The sequence below is a fragment of the Gopherus evgoodei genome, chromosome 1 (genome assembly GCF_007399415.2).
Source record: "Gopherus evgoodei ecotype Sinaloan lineage chromosome 1, rGopEvg1_v1.p, whole genome shotgun sequence".
Lineage (NCBI taxonomy): Eukaryota > Metazoa > Chordata > Testudines > Testudinidae > Gopherus > Gopherus evgoodei.
Genome location: NC_044322.1, coordinates 33,393,184 through 33,415,611, shown reverse-complemented (window position 1 = coordinate 33,415,611; position 22,428 = coordinate 33,393,184). Strand labels below are relative to the sequence as shown.

At 39.4% G+C, this 22,428-nt stretch overlaps 1 protein-coding gene across 5 annotated transcripts in view; it reads right to left on the bottom strand.

The window, feature by feature from the left end:
* Window positions 1–22,428, bottom strand: part of ATM (ATM serine/threonine kinase) — a 112,657-nt gene that overhangs the window by 50,418 nt on the left and 39,811 nt on the right. For 3 of the 5 annotated variants that reach the window (XM_030561035.1, XM_030561050.1, XM_030561060.1), the window contains 14 exons: window positions 22,257–22,339; window positions 21,997–22,152; window positions 21,332–21,407; window positions 20,702–20,832; window positions 19,874–19,994; window positions 14,299–14,475; window positions 12,308–12,477; window positions 11,767–12,013; window positions 10,960–11,078; window positions 8,861–8,987; window positions 7,009–7,208; window positions 3,394–3,568; window positions 1,213–1,377; window positions 774–906 (listed from right to left, as the gene is read on the bottom strand). In XM_030561035.1, the coding sequence (XP_030416895.1) occupies window positions 774–906; window positions 1,213–1,377; window positions 3,394–3,568; window positions 7,009–7,208; window positions 8,861–8,987; window positions 10,960–11,078; window positions 11,767–12,013; window positions 12,308–12,477; window positions 14,299–14,475; window positions 19,874–19,994; window positions 20,702–20,832; window positions 21,332–21,407; window positions 21,997–22,152; window positions 22,257–22,339 (2,080 nt within the window). The remainder of the gene's footprint in view (window positions 1–773; window positions 907–1,212; window positions 1,378–3,393; window positions 3,569–7,008; window positions 7,209–8,860; window positions 8,988–10,959; window positions 11,079–11,766; window positions 12,014–12,307; window positions 12,478–14,298; window positions 14,476–19,873; window positions 19,995–20,701; window positions 20,833–21,331; window positions 21,408–21,996; window positions 22,153–22,256; window positions 22,340–22,428) is intronic. The other 2 variants (XM_030561043.1, XM_030561069.1) reach the window with 2 other exon arrangements.

Sequence of the window (22,428 nt, the reverse complement as noted above, 5' to 3'; positions counted from 1 at the left end):
GCTAGGAGAAACGTTAATGTCTAGTCTATGTAAAAAAAAATCTGGCAACCTTTTTATGAACAGCTCTAGCATCCCACATGCTTTGGAGCCAGGAACTTTGGCAAGGGGGTGACCTCTGTCTCAGTGGTGTGTCTTTTGCTATCTCTGTGAAAATTCACTCAAATTGGCCAAGTTATAAGCCTTTGAACAACTGCAGGTTCACACATGCTCAATGGAGATTTCTATTTTAGCAGCTAAAATCTGTAAAGATTCCATCTTCAAAGAGCATGCTCGAGCTGTTCATAGTTCTTACATGTGATCGGATTGCGCATGCACCATGCCCCCAGAGTGACTGAGCACACTCCAGCAGTGAATTGCTGCTTTGGGCCAAGGTGGGCACCAGAACTGAGCCTGTCTCTGCTGGGCTCTTTGGCTCCCTGCTTCTGGCGTCCAGAGAGTATGGAAGAAGAAGGTGCCTGATTTTAATTTAGAGGGGAAAACAGCTGGATTGAATCAAGGGAAAGGAGAAGATTGGGACAAGGAGCCTAGTGAGATGATAGTGAATGTATTCTGCTCATCTATACAAATATACCTACAAAAAAGCAGGTGTAGTTATATCACTCATATGGCATTATGTATTGTATAATACTAAGAGAAATTTCACAGTTTGCATCATAATTTATACAATACATATCAGTCTGGTGTATGTGTGAAATTACACCAGTGTTATTTTACTAATCAAAATAATACAGCATGTAGAGGAAGAAATGAAATATGGTATCAGAAGTTTGTACCCTGGAAGTTTTTCATGAGATCCTTCATTTGATCTTTATGTTGTTCCAGTTGTTTGCGTAAATCATTTAATCCTTCAAGTCTTGCAAATGGCAGTGAGTCACAGAAACTTACTGATAAGAAGTGGTTAATTTCCTGTAAAATGACATTTTTGTAATAAGTATACACTACATATACTATGTTTTAAGTGGAGAAATGGTTCTTAAAAGGTATTTCACTGCAATGTGAACACCAACAGATATGAAATGTACACAAGAATTGAAAGACAAACAAATTGATTAGCTCCTAAAACTAGGGATAGATTAAAAAAAACCCAACATGTCTAATTTAAGGGGAAATAATCTTTCTATTCCCTATCATAAAGTCAGTACATTTGCCTCAGTTGAAAGGGACCCATTACCATGATTGTGTCATGCAGCCTAAATGAAATAGTTTAATTACCTCCAAAAGTGAAAATGCTCCTTTACTGTATTTGATTTTCTGCTGAGTAGCACGCAAATCTTTAAAAGCAGGATGCTCAGGAAAAGGATCTAAATGTTTGATTGTTTGGTACAAGTTTTCATTATCCTTGTTATCTATCACTAGGTACTTCAACAAGCCTAGGACCTGAATATTAAATAAAATTAATTAAAAAAAAAAAAAGAACAGCTTAATAAGAGAAAAGGCTCCTCAAGCCAAGCATAATATTCTATGAAATAACATTTATGCATTCTATACAGACTAAATTCTTCCAAATGGATAATTGAATGTAACCAAAAATTCATAAACTATGTGTTTTACATTATTGCATGTTTTAAAGTTTTTAAAAACATTCACTGACAATATAATATTTGTTTGCAGTGTTACTGTAAGCCATGTCATTCCCAGGATGCTAGAGGAACAAGGTGAATGAGGTAATATCTTTTATTAGACCAAGTTCTGCTAGTAACAGAGACAAGTTTTTGAGCTTACACAGAGCTCTTCTTTAGGTCTAAGTATGTTTCCCAGATCTGAAGAAGAGCTCTGTGTAAGCTCAAAAACTTGTGTCTCTCACCTATGGAAGTTAGTCCAATAAAAAGATATTACCTCACACACCTTGTCTTTCTAGTGTAATATTTGTAATTTACTGAGGCTTAAAATAGAGATAGGATAATAGTTAAGTAACTGATACAAAAATTCTATAATTTAACTATTTATTTGATTTTCTTACTGTTGAAAGCTATAATATTTTGCATTATTTGGTTGACTTACTTTGCTGTTAATCTGAATGCCTAATAGTGTTACTAGAATAAATTAAATATTAATAAGGCTGGCATATGTCATGCTATCACAGATTTTGCAGTTTTTGCTGTTTTTATTTAAGTTTGGCTGCTCGGCTGCTTAAAAGTCCACTGCAGAACTCCTTTAAATATTTTTAAAAATTAAGTTGCTAGCTCTCTTAAGTGCAAAGAAATTCTTCCAAAAGTGACCCAAGTGTAACAAATTTGGTGCCATTTAGCTTAAAAATTACCAATATACAGTGCTTCTGCAGAGGTTCTTGTATTTTATATAAAGATATAAGATGACAGGAGAACTGTAAAGCAAGTAATTTAGGAATTTATAATATGCTTTATTATAGTAAGACCTAGAATTATTTATATGACTTTGTTAACATTCTATGTGTATTGGGATTTTTGTATTTGAAATGAATTTATTGTGGTTTTGGTACATTTTAATTAAATAATCACATATTATATTTGGAAAAAAAATTGTGCTGTTGTCTTAGGCTTTTTTTTCCCCAGCTAAATCATGGGCTGCTGTATTTTTTGCCATGACAAAACTGTAATTTTCCCAATTTATTGCCATGACAATCCTTAAATATAAACAAAACTGCACAGACAACAATACTGCTCTCTCCATTGACCAAGAACTTGCATGCTAAATTTCAGCAAAAAGGACAATTTTACAGGAAGACACAAACCTAGAATACAGGGTTTGGAGAGCAGAAGTGCCGCAATAACCTTAACTATGGAGATGCAAATACACCTTTACTGATAGTTTGCTTTAAAGCCACTAAGCAACCAAAACACAGAACTGAATATTTGCAAGTCTGAAATATCTAGACATGGGGTAGTCAGTAGGTGGACTGCAGGCCAAATCTGGACCACCAGACACTTTTGAAAGCACCCTGAAATCTTTTTTACTTATTATTATTTTCTCTGGAGTCTGGACCTTGACCAAGAAATGTGGAACTTGGCAAAATATAACTGACTACCCCTGACCTATGCTAACAACATCTCTACATAGAAAAATGCAGTCTATACACATCTATATCTGAAGTAAAGTTCTATCCATATATTTCCCTTCAATAGTGGTTTGTGCTACAGGGCTAAACAAAAGATGTCTAAGAAGCAGAAATGTAGTAAAAGCTGTACTTTTCTTCGTAAAAAAGGCCATTAAAAAAATCTTATGAAATAACTGACAACTAGAAACAAATGAAAAAATCTGTGATGTAAGCCTAGAGGATATAGAAAAAGGTGACTAAACATTATGTTTAAAACACAGATAGAAATATTAGTTATAAAAATGTTGACTTGAACTAACTACAAAAGCCAGGAGGCATATAATAAAGAAAAGCAATGAGTGCATCTTCTGAAAAGCTACCTGCTTCTGAATTTCAGGCTGGTCCCTGACGAGAGGTATTAGCGTTCCAACAACAACATGAAGATGATTCTCGAGGGCATCCTTACAATATGTGACTGCTGCGTGGCAAACATGATTTAGAAGGTCACAGCAGAGAGAAAAGCTGCGCAAGGACATGTCTCTGCCAAGACTGGGTCTGCCATGGAGGGGGGGGAAAAGTTAGAGCAATTCAATTAAAAAAGCAAATATTTCCATTGTCAAAGTACTAACCCCTTTGCATGACAGGGAGAAATGAAGGAGGGAGCATATCTACATCATATTTAAAAGGCAGTGATTTCAGTCTTAAAATGGTTGACCTAATCATCACAGGGATTTAGATTTCTGGATTGAATAGTACCAAATCCCCAAGTCCTTCCATCATTGTTACATATGCTAAATTTAGCCACTGTCAATATGGTTTAATTCAACAGAGTCAAATAAGAGTGAAAAAGAAACAGATCATCTCCTCTAGGGAGGAAAAAAAAAAGTATATAGGCTGTCAAACATTAAAGGTAATGGATTTTGTTGTAAGGAGCACTTGAGTAGGGAATTCTCTGATCACATCCTCCCTTTTGTGTAGTGGATGTGCTGTTATAACAGCTCCTGTATTCCTGTGGAATCTGCCACAATACATTGAATTTGTCACATCACAGAATCATACTCTAGAATCTAGACAGTCTATGGGAGTTAAGGCACCCAACTCTCACTGAAATTCTTAGGGTCCTCTGAAAATTCCAGACTAAGCTATCACTAAATACAAATATATATGCCTCTAGCCTTTATAGATTTGAAGATAATCATGCCAAATGTAAACTGAGTTTAAGCTGACATGGTGATCGTTTTCTGAGTTTGCAGACAACCCAAAACAATGTTATTGACTCATTCATCACTACAGATTGTTCCCTCTAAAATCTAAAGATAGCAATTTAAATCATTGCACTCCTGACCATTTTAGCTGAAACATCCAAATGATGTGTTTAGTCCCACAATACCAAATTGCTTTCCTCACCTCCTCAGTTGCCAAAAGCATCAGCTGTTCCCTACTCACCTACTAAAACCTCCTGCTTAACCCTTAGCCTCTACAATGAAGTTATATGTTGTCAACACAAAAATCTGCAGATATTAAAAACTGAAAATGTGAGAAAAGTGTAAAATAAATATTATGGGCTACTGTACTCACAATTTATTCACTTTCAGAATTAACTGGTTAATATTCTCAATTTTTAAATTTAATGGAAGCCGTGCAGCAGACTGCAGGGACCCTGTCACAGAATTTAGGTCCAAGCTTGCAAACTTGTGCAAGTTAGCAGTGCAGGAGTTCACGAGGAAGAAGAAATCACATTATTTATCAAGGAAGAGGGCAGATAGAGAGAATAAATAAAACAGAAGTTATCATAGTCACAGAGCTTTCTCAAAGGCTGTTGGGGTGCAGGAGGACAGGTAAAGTCCAGGCATTAAAGAAGCTAATGTGGTGGCAGAAGGGAGTTAGTAGGTAAAGAAAAGAAGGCAGAGTAAAAGTTGAGAAGTCGACAGAAGGGAAGTTAATAGACTGACATCTATGGAGAAAGGGAGAGTACTGTTTAAACAGGGCAAGTGGTGGGCAGAGAAAGAATTCAGAAATAAATGAGTAAGAAAGCAGGGTTTGTTGAAGACTAGACTATAAAAAATTTCAATGATCTGAATAATATTCTGGGTTAGTGAAATACCCTTATACTTTGTTATATTAGCAGACAGCACTGCAATCTCAAACATTCCTTGGAGTAGCAACATTGGAAGCTTTACAGAAAAAGGCAAAAGAGGAGATTTACCAAAAGTTATGTTCACAATGAAGGTGCTTGCATAATACTGGCTGTTTTCTGATTAACTTTGCTTTGGTATCAAGTAGCGACTTTTAGTTTTTGTTGCAAAGTTGTGCGTCATTTTGAGCCATATACTCAAGAGATTTACTAACATTTAAATGATCAAAATGTCCAGGGAAGTCAGCCTACAAGAGACTGAAATTCAACAAGACCCATCTTCCACAGTCCAATAAATAGGGCTGTGCTCAGGGAAGAAGACCTATAACAAGGGTGACCAGATGTCCCATTTTTAAAGGGACAGTCCCATATTTAGGCCCTCCTGCAGGTGTCCAACTTTTCCTTAAAAATGGGCAAACTGTCCTGTATTTTCTCTCTCCGCCCCCTCAGTAGTGGTGGGTCCTGCTGCTGGCTGGATCTCTGCTCGCCAGCCACCTGAGCAGTGAGCAGGGGGTCCAGTGGCTAATAATAGGGGTCGGTGAGCAAGGCTGGTGGTGGGGCAAAGCTGCAGTGTGTGGAGGTGGCTGCTCCCCCTGCTGGTCCCTCAGTGCAGCCCCCGCTGTGCACCAGCTCTCGGCCAGCAGGGCCCCATCCCCCACCCTGTTTCTGGCTGACACTGGCTGCATGCTGCGAGCTGCGGTGGCTGGTGTGTGCGGGCAGGCGCCACGCAGCGGCTGGCTACATGTTGCCTCTGTTGCCCACCCATTGGCCCTTTATGTGCTTCCCCTCTTGCTGTCCTCTCCCTGCTTTGCCCCTTCACCCCCGCAACCCTGCTGCTCCTCCATATCTCCCTAGCCAGGGCCCATCCTGCTCCCAGTGCTGTGAGGAGAACCAGCCCTTGGATGGAGTGCTCAGTTCACCAACAGCCTGGCCAGCAGGCTCCTTCCTTCCCCCACGGCCTCTGGCTGGGCCGGCACACCGGGAAAGTCCAAGACCCTCAGGACACTGGCCAGGAGGAGCCAAGCCCTGCATGTGCCAAAGCCCCGTGCAGCATTGTCATGGGAAAGCCTCTCTGCCCCTCAGCTAAACTCTGGAGTGGAGCGGGGGAAGTGATTTCCAGCCTGGTCATGCCCTGACTCTGCAGGCTCTATAGCAGCCCCCCGGGCAGGGGCTTAGCACCCTCTTCACCTGCCTTCCCTGGTCCTGCCTCCAGGGAGTGTGGGGCTGCTCCATCCCCTAGGCACATTTTCCTGCTGAGCCACCTCTCTGGCTGGGTTCGTTAAAGCCCCTGCAGACAGGTTCCCTGGGCCTTGGTGCACAATGCATTCTAAAGGGCTTAACCCCTTCCAGCCTGTGCTGTAGCCAGGGGACAGGAGGCAGCTGGGTTATTTCAGTGGCCAGCAGCAGCCTAGAGGTGTTAGCTGCCTTTCAACACTGTTACGTTCTTATGTTATGTTCTTATGTTCAAGTAATTTTATCAGGTGTCCAATATTCAGCATAGGGAAATATGGTCACTCTACCTATAATCAATCCCTAGCGTGACATTAACATTGGTTTTACACTAGCTTCTACATAGATGGTATAACAGCTACTAGTGGTACTAGCACTGGAATAGGTTACAGCACTGCAATGGGTTACGTAGGGAGGTGGTGGAATCTCCTTCCTTAGAGGTTTTTAAGGTCAGGCTTGACAAAGCCCTGGCTGGGATGATTTAGTTGGGAATTGGTCCTGCTTTGAGCAGGGGGTTGGACTAGATGACCTCCTGAGGTCCCTTCTAAACCTGATATTCTATGATTCTAAAATATGTGGATAACAGTGAGAAGGCAAAAAAGGAAGGACTAGGAGACAATCATGTATTTACCTGCTGTTGATGTAGTGAATCAGGGTATATATTATATCTCGAAGAACAAAAGCCCATGCTCCTCCTAAACCATCCTTTATCTCTTTAAGTAACAAGTTAACAAATAAATAATAAATTATAAGAATCCTGTGTTTTTTGTAAATATTGTTTGTATCAGCTGCTTGTTTGCAAATGGCTAGTAGGATTTTCTGGAATGAATCCTGAAAATGAATGAAAACACCAAGTGAAAAGCCGCCCCTCATATAACAGCAAAACTAAGTTATTTTAATTTTAGGAAAAAATGTAAATATACGACAAGTTTTGTATTTCCGAGTCATATATAAATGCACGTCTATTTCAAAATGCTAGAAAATGCATTGTAGAGACCAGTCGTACAAGGAATGGGGTGCCGACTGGTTATCCCTACAGGTTCCTTCTAATTTTAGTTTCCGGGACTTTGTGCAAAAACCTGCTTTTTGTTTTCCTGAAAACAAAGCACTGAAGGCAGTTTTCATCACTGATTTAAAAAAAAAAAAAGTCTAAAAATGTAAGATTTTTTACTATATGTATGTGTTCTGTTAAAACAGTAAATAGGCACAAAAAAAACAATATATGCAGAGCTTTTGTGAATTTGTGCATGGCTATGCTACATTCTGAAAACATATATTCCCCCATTTAGTTATAAAACAACTCAATATTAGTATGCAAAAAAAAATATTAGTTGCAATATTAGTTGCAAAAAAAGCAAACGTGATTCTGGAATGCATTAACAGGTGTGTTGTAAACAAGACACGAGAAGTCATTCTTCCGCTTTACTCTGCGCTGGTTAGGCCTCAGCTGGAATATTGTGTCCAGTTCTGGGCACCGCATTTCAAGAAAGATGTGGAGAAATTGGAGAGGGTCCAGAGAAGAGCAACAAGAATGATTAAAGGTCTTGAGAACATGACCTATGAAGGAAGGCTGAAGGAATTGGGTTTGTTTAGTTTGGAAAAGAGAAGACTGAGAGGGGACATGATAGCAGTTTTCAGGTATCTAAAAGGGTGTCATCAGGAGGAGGGAGAAAACTTGTTCACCTTAGCCTCCAATGACAGAACAAGAAGCAATGGGCTTAAACTGCAGCAAGGGAGATTTAGGTTGGACATTAGGAAAAAGTTCCTAACTGTCAGGGTAGTTAAACACTGGAATAGATTGCCTAGGGAAGTTGTGGAATCTCCATCTCTGGAGATATTTAAGAGTAGGTTAGATAAATGTCTATTAGGGATGGTCTAGACAGTATTTGGTCCTGCCATGAGGGCAGGGGACTGGACTCGATGACCTCTCGAGGTCCCTTCCAGTCCTAGAGTCTATGAATCTATGAATCTATGTTTTTCTCCAATCTATAAACAACATAAAGGAGAACAGTCATACTTCACGTGAAGCAAACATGTCTAAGCATAAGGATGTAGAAGTCCACACTGTCAGCAGGGAGAGTATTTATTTATACTTAAATATATGTATCATGATCTGATGTAATTCTTTAGCTAGTATGTGACAGAAATAATGTGAATCTAACCTATAGTTTTATGTAGTGTACATAAATCCCTCCCTAACTTGATTTATTTTTAAAACTTTGGCCCTATATTTCTTTCACTTTTTTTTTTCTTTTAAAAACTAATCTTTCATGCATGTAATATTCATAAAAAGTTACCGTGGTCTTTCATTTAGGGACATTTGTCTTTTTTCTGCTGCTAATAGAAACATAAGGAGATTCCCTAAAATTATACTGGAAAGTTTTTTCTTTGTTGGCATGCTCTGACAATTTACAAATAAAAAATAAACATAATTAAAGGGAAATCTTTTAACAATGAACAAAAAGGAAAAACCACATACTTACAGGTTTTTTAGAAAGTACAGCTACAATACTTTTTAACTTGGTTTTATGACAACTGCTAATATAATCCAAGGTTGCCTTGATCACATAAGATGGAAAATGAGGAGGATTAGGAGCAGGGTCTAATTCCCTGAATGAATTAAAAAAGACAGTAAGACAAGACTTTCAAAAACTTGTTCAGAGATCAAAGTTATGGATGCTTTAAATGGATGCATATATAACATGTTGCATTGCTGATTTGGTTTCACCCTGATAAGGCAAGAAAAAACTGCTATATTGTAACTAGTGTGAATAAATATAGCAAAGTACAAATTCTTCTTACATAACCGTAATATTTTCAGCAGTAAGTGGAGAATTATATTTCCCAGCAAACTAACAACTGCAAATAAAATGAGATGTAATCCCCAAATATAACATAAAGACTTTCTTTCTATAGGGAAATACTTGCACTTGTTTTGTTTAATCCAATTGTAGGATGCCTTTTGCATGTTAGTGAAGCACCAAACACCAAAATACAAAAAACATTTAAATTAAATACAAGCCAATCAGCCAAATCCACTCCCAGACCTTGTAAAAATGTAATTCATAAGAATAAATCACAGTTATTGTGTATGTTACCCCAATCATAAAGGGATCAAACACAAATTGAGAAGAATAAAGAAAACAGCAACGGCAGCAGATTCAAAAGCAAAAGGCTGAGTGGTCCAGAAACAGTCAACATGGAAAAGCAGCTCAAATGAAATAAATAAATCTTTCAGCATGCCCTAAAGAAAGCCAATAAGGAATTTTAGCAGAGCATCTGTACACAATAGAGTTTTATAGCTGAAAATCCTCTAAAAGGACAGCCCTGCTCCCAGTCCAGCCCTGAATGAAATAAAGACCAAAGAGAACTAGTTCATGCTTGTCAGGGAGAAATATGACAAACAGCAGTCTCATTCAAATATCCAGTGCCTAAACTACACAGAATTTTAGAAACTGAGGGGGGGGGGGAAATAAACCTCAATACTATGCAAAAATGGTAATTAATAAAATATAATTTATTAGAAACTGCTCTTTGCCGTTGCTGAATTTCAGAAGATACAGTAACTTTATACACATACATGATTCTTGGAGAACAATAGCTTACATGCTTGAGTTTATTAAATAAAATGCTCAGTCTCACTACAGAAACTCCCACAAAATCTCTGCTTTTTCTCAGTAAGTGACAGGTACGAAAAGCATCATGAAGAATGATGGCTATAAAATTGTACTCAGCACCTCCAGATCATGTTGCATAGACTCTGGAATGAAGCTTTATGACTTCTATTTTGCCTTAATATTCCATACTATGTTAGAAAAATATATCTAAATGTTATTGTGATATTTGATTTGCAGAGTCTGTTTGGTAGGAGTCTTTAATTGCTACTGTAGATTGTAATCTTGAGAACAGTTTGAACACCAATAAGTGTCTTCTTAAAGAATGGAACCTCTCCCCCTTATTAAAGGATGGGAAGAAACTTTTTTTCTAGGATCACAAAAGATGACCACTTGTATTTAAAAATTCTCTAAGAATAATTTAAGTTTAAAAAGATTATTTTAAAATCCGATTTTCATATAGAAAATAGGAGTGTTTGGACTCATTTGAGAAAGAACATTTCATATCTTATTAAACATTAATGAATAAAAGGAATTTCAGAAAATAAAATGAATAAAAAAGTTAAAATCAAGTTTAGAGATGTTCTGAGAATTTCCTGCTCCAAAGACAAAAACAATATAACCACAAAGTTGAAGATGCACAACCTTGTTGAAGATGCATAGACAAGATTATATATTCATGAGCTGAAGATGCTACTAAGACCATCCCATGCAAGAGCTGAGCCAAAAGTTACTTGGATCCAGCCAAAGCCTTGACAGAAGTGTGTCTTCTACCCTCACTGAGACTATGGAAAGAGAGGAGTAATACATTTCTCTGAACTGAGATACCCACTCTTGTCTTGCTCTCTTGAAATCCTAGAAGAAATTTTGAGAGCATACGCTGGGATGCACACACTCCACACATATGCAAAATGTTATACATAAGTAAAAAGGTATGAAATATATCTTCTAAATCTATAGCTACATACCCTGTAAATTTACTTAGATCAACTCCTTCTCCTGCTGTGGTGTTAACTGGCTCATGCAGGGTCATCAGCAGCTCCACCACAATCTCTGGCAAGTTACTGTGAGATAAATTGTCAATCTGCTAGAAAACAACAACATTAGATACTTTTAATGTTTTCATATGAACAGCTTTAATAAGGAAATATTTTAACTCTGAAGGTCTCAATTTCAATTTGTGTTTTTCTGAGGTAACTTCTTTTTCTTCTGTCTAGGCTACCTACTTATCCTTTGAGTTGTCCATCTTAAAATTAAAGGGACACAATCAACCTAGAAATCACAATTCTTTCTAGAAATGTTTTACCAACTGTAATTACAACACCTAAGATTCACCATAAATTAAATGTTTCTCTATATTTTCAGTTTCTTTACATTCTGCATTTGACATAACATTATGTATAGTCATAGGTTCCCATGAATCATCAGTGCTCCTGTTGGGGCGGATGGGAGAAGGTTTCACAGAGAATCAGAGAGAAAAAACATTTTAAAAATAGGCAAATGTGACTGCAAAAGCATAACAACTTTTAATTCATATTTTGAAATGTATTAGATTTCCAGTTGACAGTGTGGCTTTAAAACACCACAGTTGACCTTACTTGAAAGATTCAAAAAGTTTGATATTTTTATTCTGACTTACCTTATTACAACATATCCCTATTTGAAGACCTGAATTATCTGACTTATTACTTACTATTTTCTCCTCAAATCCATTACAAGTCATCCACCACTGTTTATGCATTTATAAAGGAAACAAAGTACATTAAAATAGGTACCTGTTTTCCTAAGCAGCTTTCATCCTTAAGCATGTCGTAGACTTTATAAGCTGTATCTCTCTGTTGTGTTATTTCACTATCTCTATGGCTTTCATAGGCAAAATAGGGAAGGATATTTACAAGAATCTTTGGAAAGCAGTCTGCTAGAAGCTGCCGCCAGTCTTTTTCAATCATGTTGGCAATAGATTTCACATCTTCAAACTGACTTCTGATCACCAGGTGTGGAACCAAAACTTTATAACAAGACCTAAAGGTAAGCAAATATATTTCCAAATTGTCCTTGAATTACAATGGGATTTTTAAAATACCCCACCTTTTAAATATAATATAGTTGATCTGTTGTATGACTGTCTAGTTACATCTATAAAATAAATCTCCAGCATTGTAGCAGGTAATAGAAATGATACATGGAATTAATTTTAAAGACTTTACACGCTTTTTAAAGCAAAATCTTACAGTACAAGAAGCAAAATTACATTATTTTGATACTTGAGATATCTAGTTTAACCTGATTTAACATAAATTTTATATATAAACCTACCTGTAGAACTCCTCAAGGCTAGAGTAGTTCAAAACAACATAAGGAAAAGCAGATAGGCTATATCCACTATCTTTCATTCTCAGCCACTCCAGCACCAGATAGTCTAATTGGGAAGTCATGAAGTCTTCTATACTTTTATAGCCAAAAATGTTCGATACTCTCTCCAAAACCTGTACAATAAGTAAGACTGTGAGATAACATGCTGCATATATATTGTACTGCAGCACACCGAGCAGTTACGTCTCCAAGCCTCCCCTTCTAACATCTTTTTGCTCTTTTAATAGTATTTATATCACTCAACTTCTAATTAGTACATAGTATGCAGTTTTCAGTAGACACCCTTATCATTATACATGTTTTGCATATTGAAAAACTGACTTTACTTTGGTTGTGAGCATCTTTAATTGGGTCTAAAATCTAGGGTGGGAGGAGGCAGACAGTCCCTGCAAAGAGGGGTAGGAAATAGAGAGGGAATGAGGTGAGGCAGTGAGACTCAGTTGATGGGGTCAGGGGAGGCAAGCCAGATCCTTTCCAGGCTCCCCAGAACAATCTTAGGCTTTGTGGAAGCAGCTCCAGCTCCTCTGGATTCTGCTCTCACCTCCTCCCTGGCCTCCTGGACATGTGTGAATTTATGCAGGGACAGAGCCCCCACAATATTTCTATTGTGGGGGCTCTGGCCTCCCTTACCCGCCTGGTTCCACTATCCCTGGCAAAAATATTTACAGTGTGTGATCCTGATTATAGTTTAGAGATGTCCATGAAAATACAGAAGTTATCACAAAAATGTTAACCTTAGAATTATTGTAACACTAGAAACCGTTAAAAACATAACTGAGGTATTTTAGTAAATAAAAAAATACATCAGCCAGTCTGTTTGCGTACAATGAAAGAGCTGCCTAAATTTTCAGCATTACCCAAATACCCTTTTCTAGCACTTGTAGCCAATTAGTTTATTTTTCATTGTGTTATCTAATGTTATGGTCAGTTCATTTGTTATTTCCTATATCATTAAGCTGTGCTAAACAGATTTCAGTTGTAGGTATAGATGTAATATAGGATTCTAGAAGTATAAGACTGATAAGTATTTAAGATTAATGAATGCATATTAGGTATATAAGCAAGGCATGGTTGTAATGCAAGGCCTACAGGCTGGGGCCTGTAAGATTTTAGCTTAGCCACATGAGGCTGCAGGCATAAGGAGACTTGCCATGAGTGGGTGATCTAAGATTGACTTTATGCCAATAAGACCACAGGATTACTGTAAAAGATGTGCCAATAATTGATGTTAAGGAAAAACAGACTGCAGTAGACCGCAAGATACCTGGCTGAAACATCACACAAAGTTCTGTTCTGACCGCAGGTTACCCAGGAAACAGGTTGATGTAAACGTTAATAGGATGCTAATAAGGAAAAGGGGGAACTAAGAACAACCTATGGAAAGTGAGGCACCCTAAAATTTGTGGGATATGGAAGTACAGATAAGGAAAAAAAGGTTGGAAACCTCAAGCATATGAATAAGGTGTTACGTGTGGTCAGAACAAAAATATAAATGAGGTTCCTTGGTTAGGTAAAAGTGGGACGACACCGATGAAAGACTCCCTCTATCAAATGACCACCATTTGAAAGATCCATCAGACTCTACAATATCTGGGGCTATTGCCTGGGATCTCTCAGGTTGTGTAGACATTATATGAGTGTAAGATATGACTATAAGTTATAATACAAGCAAGACTGTTACATGTCACTGTGTTTGTGGTCACTGTATTCGTTTTTCATGTGCTCCTAAGAGTCTCCCAATCTAAAATAACCATAAAGGATAATTTTCACCATATTAATCTGAAAATCTGTGGCCGTACAGGAGCCAAACTCAGAGTGAGGTGTAACAGAACTATCAATCAATTCAATTTAAAATAAAAGGTACACACAACAACTCTGCTTTACTTGTATAATTTATAACTTAACTGTAAGAAGCATTTCTCTTGTATACCTGCCTTTTTTATAACATGAGGCTCCAATCCATTTTCTTTCATAGACTGGCAAATAGCAAACAAAGCCTGCTTTTCACACACAGGACTGCAACATAAAACCATGGTTATCAGCATCAGCAGAACTGCTCTTCTATTACATTGCTCATCCAACAGGTCTTCAGGGCTCATGCCACCACGTGCCTTCATCAATTAAGAATGAAATAATTGTTAAGAATGTTAAATGGGAGCCTCTGAACTCTTACATGAGCTAAAACTTTTTAAACTAAAAACACCCTTTATAACAATGGAGGCAGTATGTTGAGCTTCTGAGATACATAAGGGGAAGGGAATGGAAGGCTTAGCAATTCAATTGCCACCTCTCCCTGCCTATGGAACAGTGCTGCTGAGCTATCAAGTCAGTCTTATGCAATCACCTTACTTGGAAGGCCTTTGACTGTAATTTGAGTTTGGGAATACATGCTAAAACGAAGAAAAAAAAGAAAAGATCTTTAAAAATTGGAAGGAAAGTCAAGAAGCCATCGTGTGGTGGGAAAGAAGAAGAAAAAATGAAGGATGCGAAGGAGAAAACTGCATGGATATCCCTCAACGGAATTCCAATTATTCTACAGCATGAATGCAGCTTATCCTTTTCTCTAGTTCTCCCCATCTTGTAATTTTTAGAAGCAAATTTTGGGTTTGTGAAAGTTATTGCACTGAACACTGGAAATATTTCTCTTATGAAAATTTAAGCCCTTTGTTTTTACACTACATAAATACAGCATTCCTGGGCACCATCTCTGGAAAGAAAGAGAGAAAAATGTTCTCTCTTTTATCATCTATGTACCTCTCAAAGCAGCTGCATAAAATTGAGGTTACTAAGCTGTAACTGGAGCTTCTTTAAGATGTGTGGTCCCTATTTGTATTTCACAGATGGCCACACATGTGCACCATGCACCCAGTAGTGTAGCTAGGGGGGAGGCAGGGCAGCGGCTGCTCCCCCACTGAGCATAAGTGGTGCCTTGTCAATTTCCTGGTGCTTCTGTACTCACCCGGGGGAGAGAGAAAAAAAGGTGTCACCCACTGCGGCGCTTTTATTTTACTCACCTGGTGGCGCTCTGGGTCTTTGGCAGCACTTCGGCAGCAGGACCGTCATTCGCTCCATGGGTCTTCGGCAGCATTTCGGTGGCAGGTCCTTCAGTGCCGCCAAAGACACCCAGAGTGAGTGAAGGTCCTGTCACCGAAGACCGGGAGCATTGCCGGGTGAGTAAAAGCGCTGCAGCGGGTGGCACTTTTTTTTTTTTTAATTACTCCCCCTGTTCCTTCCACTTGGCTATGCCACTGCATGCACCTGAGTTTGGATATCTCTAGCAAGTAGTGTCTGTTGGTCTACACACGTGCAGTTGTTTTCTTCATGCTAAGAACTGAGGGCATAAGGGGTAGTGTGGATTGATGTCTCTCTAGTTCCTCTTCTTACAGAAAATCACATAAGATCTGAAGCACAGGGGAAGGAGGGCAGCTAGTGGAATACAGATAGGGACTACATACGTTGGAAGAATCTCCAGTTACAAGTAACCAACCTCCATTTCTTTTTCAAGTGCTGGTCCCTATCTGTATTCCACATGTGGGTGATTAACAAGCAGTATTTAAATGGGGGAATGGGGGACAGGGAGGAGTGTCAAAGATGTAGTTGGTATAGATGCTTCTAATACTGCAGTCCCAACAGCTGCATATGCAGAGGAGGCTTGAACTAACGTGAAATGCTTTGTGAATGTATGGATGGAGCTCCAGGTAGCTGGGTTGTAAATGCCCAAGAAGTGGAGGGCTGTTCTACAACAAGAGTAGGGACTCATCCATCTTCTTGCTAAATAAGCTAGACTCTTCAAAAGGCAAATCCTCTCCGGTATTTTGAACCTCCATTAGAAACCTCAAGGAGTGCAGCCAAGACTCATGCCTATGCCTGTGGCTATCCCTCTAGATGCAGTATCAACTGCATCCACTGCAGCCTGAAGGGACATTCTGGCCACTAATTAGTTTTCCTCAATGAAGGCCTGGAATTGGGCTCTGTTTTCTTGAGAGAGTTTGTTCTTAAAGTCCAAAACCCACAAATAATGATTGAAATAATATTTTGCTAACAAAGCTTGATAGTTAGCAATATGGAACTGAAAACTAGTAAAGTCTTCTTCCCCAGATCAAGTCATTTTGAATCTTTATCTGTCAGTGCAGCCTTGAGATGTTGTAATCTAGACAACTCAGTGGCTTCTTGCACCACCAGGGAGTTGGGTGCTGGATGTATAAAGAGGAACAGGAACTCAGCTCCTTTAGCTGATACAAAATAGCATCTCTCAGTCCTTTCACGGTGGGGGTGCAAGAGACTGGAGCGTGTCACATCACTTCTGCTAGTTCCATGATGGCCTCTCCACTGGGAAGGTCACCCTACTGTGACCAGGAGGTTGTAAAATGTCATGGAGACAATGCTGGGTATCCTGGACTATGTCTATTGGAATATGGAGGTTAGACGCCACTCTCTGCAGAAGCTCCTGATATTGCCTGTGGTCACCAGGTGGAGATGGAAAAGATGGGGCAACTGCATATTCTGGTAAGGAAGATGAAACACCCCTCAGTACCTGTGGATCTGGTTCAATCTCCTCTATCTCATGCTCCAATGGAGACTGTAGGTGTTGCATGGGAGTCGTATCGTGGGTCGCACAGGTGGAGCCAGGATGTCTACTGTAGGTATCCCATGAGCCCTAATTGGGCCAGTAGGAAGGGTCAACCAGCTGTCATCAATCCCTTGGGTAGTCGTATTGTGGTGGAGGATGGACACTGGATCTTCTTAAGTATCTGTCCAGACTCACCTCCTTACGTGGGGGTGAAGGATCTCCTGAAACCTCAAACTCCTCTGAAGAGAAGGCCAGTTCCCATTCCACCAGCTCCACTGTCAGTATTGATGGATGAAGGCTCCATCTTAAGGGGTGACAAGGGGAATGTCCTTGTCTCCTTGGAGTAATTTCCTCTTCTGGAGTGACAATGTCTTTCAGAAAGGTCAGACCCAAAAGAAGAGGAGACTGAGGATAAGGAAGGAAGAAGATATCCAGAGATGAGGTGTAAGTTTCAGTCTGTCCTGGAGTCTGGGGCATTACAGTAGTCAGGATCAATGGATCTGGCACATCAATGGATCTGGCACATCACGGATGGCAGGTTTTACAGGGATGAGATGGTACTGTATCACTGAAGAGTCTACATGTGAACTCTTAGATGGTGGTGGTGGGTGCTGATCCTCAGGCTTAGGAGCTGGAACAGACACTGGTACCGGAGGATCCTTTTTACTTCATGCCTTGCCCTCATGGCCAGAGGGTTAAGTAAGCCTAATTCCTTAGTATCAACACATGAGGACTCACCTGACTGGGACACAGTTGGGGAGGAATCCCTTCTCCTAGAAGGAGATCTGTCCTTATGCTTAGGAGTGCTCCTTACTCTCAAGAGAAGCCCTGGATGACAACTCCTTGGGTTTAGTAGCTCTGGCTTCCACTCCTGAGTTAATGCTCAGAGGGGCACTAGTAATTGGTTGAAGCTGATAGAAAAAGGAGTTCCCCTGGCCTGGATTAGACAGGGGTCTCCTAGCTGTCTCCATCAGATGTTTTCTCAGCTGGAGCCCGCGAGCTCTGCAGGTGGGGGAAATGAGCAGCAAATGCTGCAGTTGGCTGAGGTATGTGCCTTTTCCAGATAGTAGGGACAGCACTGGTGAAGGAGTGGGGGCAGGAGACACAGTTCTTTAACTCAAGGACTCTAGGCACAGTCTTTGTGCATGGGGAGAGAACCCGAGGCAAGGAGAAAACTAAGCTATATTAACTATGCTAAGACTAAAATATTACAATAAAATACTAAACCTATTCACAATATATTTACAGGCTCATTAAGAGAAAGAAGCAAAGAGAAATCTGTGGACAGAGGATTCAAACTCAGGCCATGTGGTGATAAGAAAGGACTGGAGAGGTATTAGTTCACACCGCCCTTTAAGCCTTCAGTTCAGAACACGGTAGCAACTGCTCATGTGGAGAACAATGGACACTACTTGCTAGAAATCTCCAAACTAAGATGCATGGTATGCAGGCTTACCCACATGTGGAATACACACAAGGACCAGCATTTGAAGAACAATCATGTATTCTCACTCCTGCATCCACTGTCAAAGCTTTTTATTATTTTTATATATGCCTACAAGAGTGCCTAAAGCTGCGATGCAGGCCTCCCTAGATCACATATACCATAAACTTAAACCCTGACTTCAAGAAACTACCTCAGGAGATGACAGAGTATTTCATCCTCACTGTTTATTCACAACAGTGACCTCTGAAACAGCCCACATGGGTGCCAATGTATGCCAATTGTGGTGGTGCATTTTGAGGGGAGCACCTATCTACTAGTGACTATACTAAGACCACTATCTCATTTCTCGGAAACTATTCACTGGTAATATCTTTAGAAACGCTTGTAGAGGGGCCGACAGTGGTTGACAGTGCTGCCTTATGGAAAAGCTGCTTTTAACCCAGATGATGTTTCACATAATAGTGGCTGTGCACCAAGGAAACAGAGACAGAAAATTGTCTACATGCTTATATAATGTTTCTTATCAATAATAAGATATTAAATCAGTCAGTGATAGATAAAAGGAAGATCTAAAGTGCACCAAATTTAGAAATCAAATGCTATGGACAGCTATAGGCACATAAATATTTAGACTGTAAGCTCTTTGAGGTGAGACTGTCTACTATGAAGTGTCTGTACAGTGCCTAGCACAATGAAACTCCATTTTTGGTTGATCCTTAGACTACTGTAATCATAATTATTATGATTAATAAATTATTCAGAGGCAAGGCCAGCTCCAGCTTTTTTGCCGCCCCAAGCAGCGAAGCAGGGGGGAAAAAAAAAAAGAGAAAGCCAGTCCGCGGCACTTTGGCAGCAGCTCAATTGTGCCGCTCCATTCTTCAGCGGCAGTTTGGCAGCGGGTCCTCCCTCTCTTCCTCTTCGGCGGCAACTCAAAGAGGAAGAGAGGGACTGAGGGACCCGCTGCTGAATTGCCGCAGAACACCTGGACGTGCCACCCCTTTCCATTAGCTTTCCCACGCACCTGCTTCCTTTGCTGGTGCCTGGAGCCAGCCCTGTTCATAGGCAGGGCTGACCCCAGGTTTTCTGCCGTCCCAAGTGGCAAACCCCCCACCCCCAAAATGGCGGCAGCGTGATCACGCCACTCCACTCTTCAGAGGCACGTCCTTCGCTCCAAGAGGGACTGAGGGACCTGCTGCCGAATTGCCTCCGAAGGCCCGGATATGAAGTCCTTTGGTATTGGCCGCCCCAAGCACCTGCTTCTTTAGCTGGTGCTGGCCCTTTCAGAGGGCAAGCAGTCTGGAAAATGGCATTAAAAGGGTTTAACCATTTGTAGCACGAAGAGGAGAATGACAAGGGAGGTGCCTAGGAAAATATTTTATCTTTGTTTCACTAGTCCTGAAAAATGAGAGTCTTCTAGCAATGACAAAGTTCTAAGAAAATGAAGCATATGGTCCTGAACATTTACACATGGCTAACAATTAGATCTTATTACCAGTTCTCTCATTCCTTCTTGAACTCTGAGGTATACATTCTCAAAGGCCTTTTGCTGGAACTTCAAAGGAAGAGCTTTTGGTAATCCAGAAGAATCTCTCTGTTTCATATCTTGGAACAAACTTAAAATAAAACATGGACAACAGTTATTTAACCTAACAATCTTCAGAATTGGTGTATATTTTACATGGTAAATATTAGGATTTCTTTGTTTTGAGGGGCAGAAGGTGGGGTCTGGAGTCCCCATTTTTCAAAGGCCTTGTATTGACTCAACCCTCCCTCCATCCAAAAATATTCAGATAGAAATATGAGCATTTGCTGGGTGGCAGGGAGAGGAATCATTTGAAAGTGTCCAGTCCCGGTTAACCAGGGAGCAATGGACCCAAACTCTGATCCTCTGTCACTGTTGTCTTTATCTCATGGAGCACTGCAAAGATAAATACATTAATATTTGTAAAGAGTTCCTCAGAAGCTCCCTTATTTAGGCAAAGGACAAAATCACTGCTTGTCTAGCACAAGGCATCACATTATTTACAGTACTTAGTCTATTTTTTCCATGAAGATAAATATATCTACATGAAGGGTCTACACACAATGGGTTTTACACATATCTTTACTATAACATATAGTATTGCAAATTTACACAAGTTTTGAAGGCCTCAGTCAATAAAAATGGAAGGTGCCACATTGCCTTAAGATAGCCAAGTGTTTTTATATCTTTAAGAACTTTGGGTAGCTACATAGCATGCAAAAGAGAAAAATTGTCTATTATTCTTAAATACACTGACTTAATTATCTAAACAAACTACACAAAGATCTAGGCTATCACCTGGTTATTGACTTTGCAGCGAGCATGCACACTTGATGGTGGCTATCTGCGAGGAAATGTGGGAAAGCATCACTCACAGGCAGATGTTTATCTCTTACATTAAGCACAGCCCAATTTGAATGAGGATCAGCCTGAAGAAAATGAATACCTCTTGTTAAATATGTATGGAATTTATACAGAAATGAACACTGGATTTACCTGTTATACTGATGAATGCAGTAGCTCTTTCTACACTACTTTCAAGCAAACATTGAGTATTACACTTACTACACCAGTAATACTCAGACCAGGGCTCAAGAGCCAAAAGTGGCTCTTTAATATGTTACCTGTGGCTCCTTGCAGCACATGACATTAATCTATCTGGATGCTTTTACTATGTTATTAACCAATTAAGTTATTTATTTGCACTGTTATTAATTTACTTGCTGTGAGAATTATATATATATAATAAAAACAAAATATTTCACCATCATACTGTTTAAATATGAATAATACTTATAATAAATAAAACAATGAATTCATACTACTGTGGCTCTTTTGGGAAATGTCGATCGCTAATTTGGCTGCTGAACCACTAAGATCCAAGTATCACTGTACTAAACTAACAACAGATAGGAAAATATGGCTCACCTCAAGTAGGGCTTTCATGCAGTTCAGTAGGGCCACTCTTACTGGAGCCGTACATCTCCCTTCCTTTGTCAAGTGCCTGAAACAGAAGCCATTTAAATACCTATTACAAGCTTAATGTCAGGAAAAAAAAGTCTTAAGACATTACTCTCTGCTCTTTGTAATTCATTCTTAGATGCTTTTAAGTAATCCTTCTGACTTGATTAGCAAGCACCTTTTCTCCCAGTTTTAAAGGACTATTTATTTTCTTGTTTGTGTATCAATATCAAACACTGCTTGGAAGAGCATTTGTTAATTACTACCATAAAGCCAGCAGGGAGAACTGTCTCTTTTTTCTCTCAGTGAATTCTGTTTAATTACCTTGGCAATGGACTACAGAATTTAAAAAATAACTCAGGATTCAGAAATCATTGCCCATCATATTGATGTTTGGGTCTAACTTTACCTTTCAACGTGCCTTTAAACTATCACTTAGTGGCTATGAGGATCTGTGATCTAATTTTAATATAGAACTGGTATCCAAAAAGATTCATGTGGGAGAAGTGTACAGACTAGATAAACTCATGGCACTACTGACAGCTGGACCCACAGCAGCATCACAACCTCTGAATAGGTCATCAGCCATCAAGCCAAGAAACAGATTACTGCATAAAATAAATAAAATGTACCAAAATGCTCCCACAACAGTTAAAAATTGTCCTTGGACTTCCCCTGTTTCTTCAACATTTGGGTTGGCTTGGCCCAACCCCACTGCTGCAGGAAGTAGATTATTTAGAATTGCTTTACAAACTTCTTGATCTCGACGATACAAGGAACACACATCACTGGGAAAGAAAAAAGAGATAGCTTTAGAAGTCAAACAGTAGAAAAACCAGATGGTTGCTAAATAAAATATTTTTATTAATATATAACTGATGTTATTTCTTACGAAAGAGGCTTGAGAAGCAGGAGAAGATCATCTTCTGGCAACAAATTTTCTTCAGCTGGGAGTTCCTTCAAAAGGACTAAATACTAAGGCATAATTAAAAATAGAACACATTAGTAATATTTTTATATACACATACTAAAATAAAATAATAAGAATAAGCATTTTCAATGGA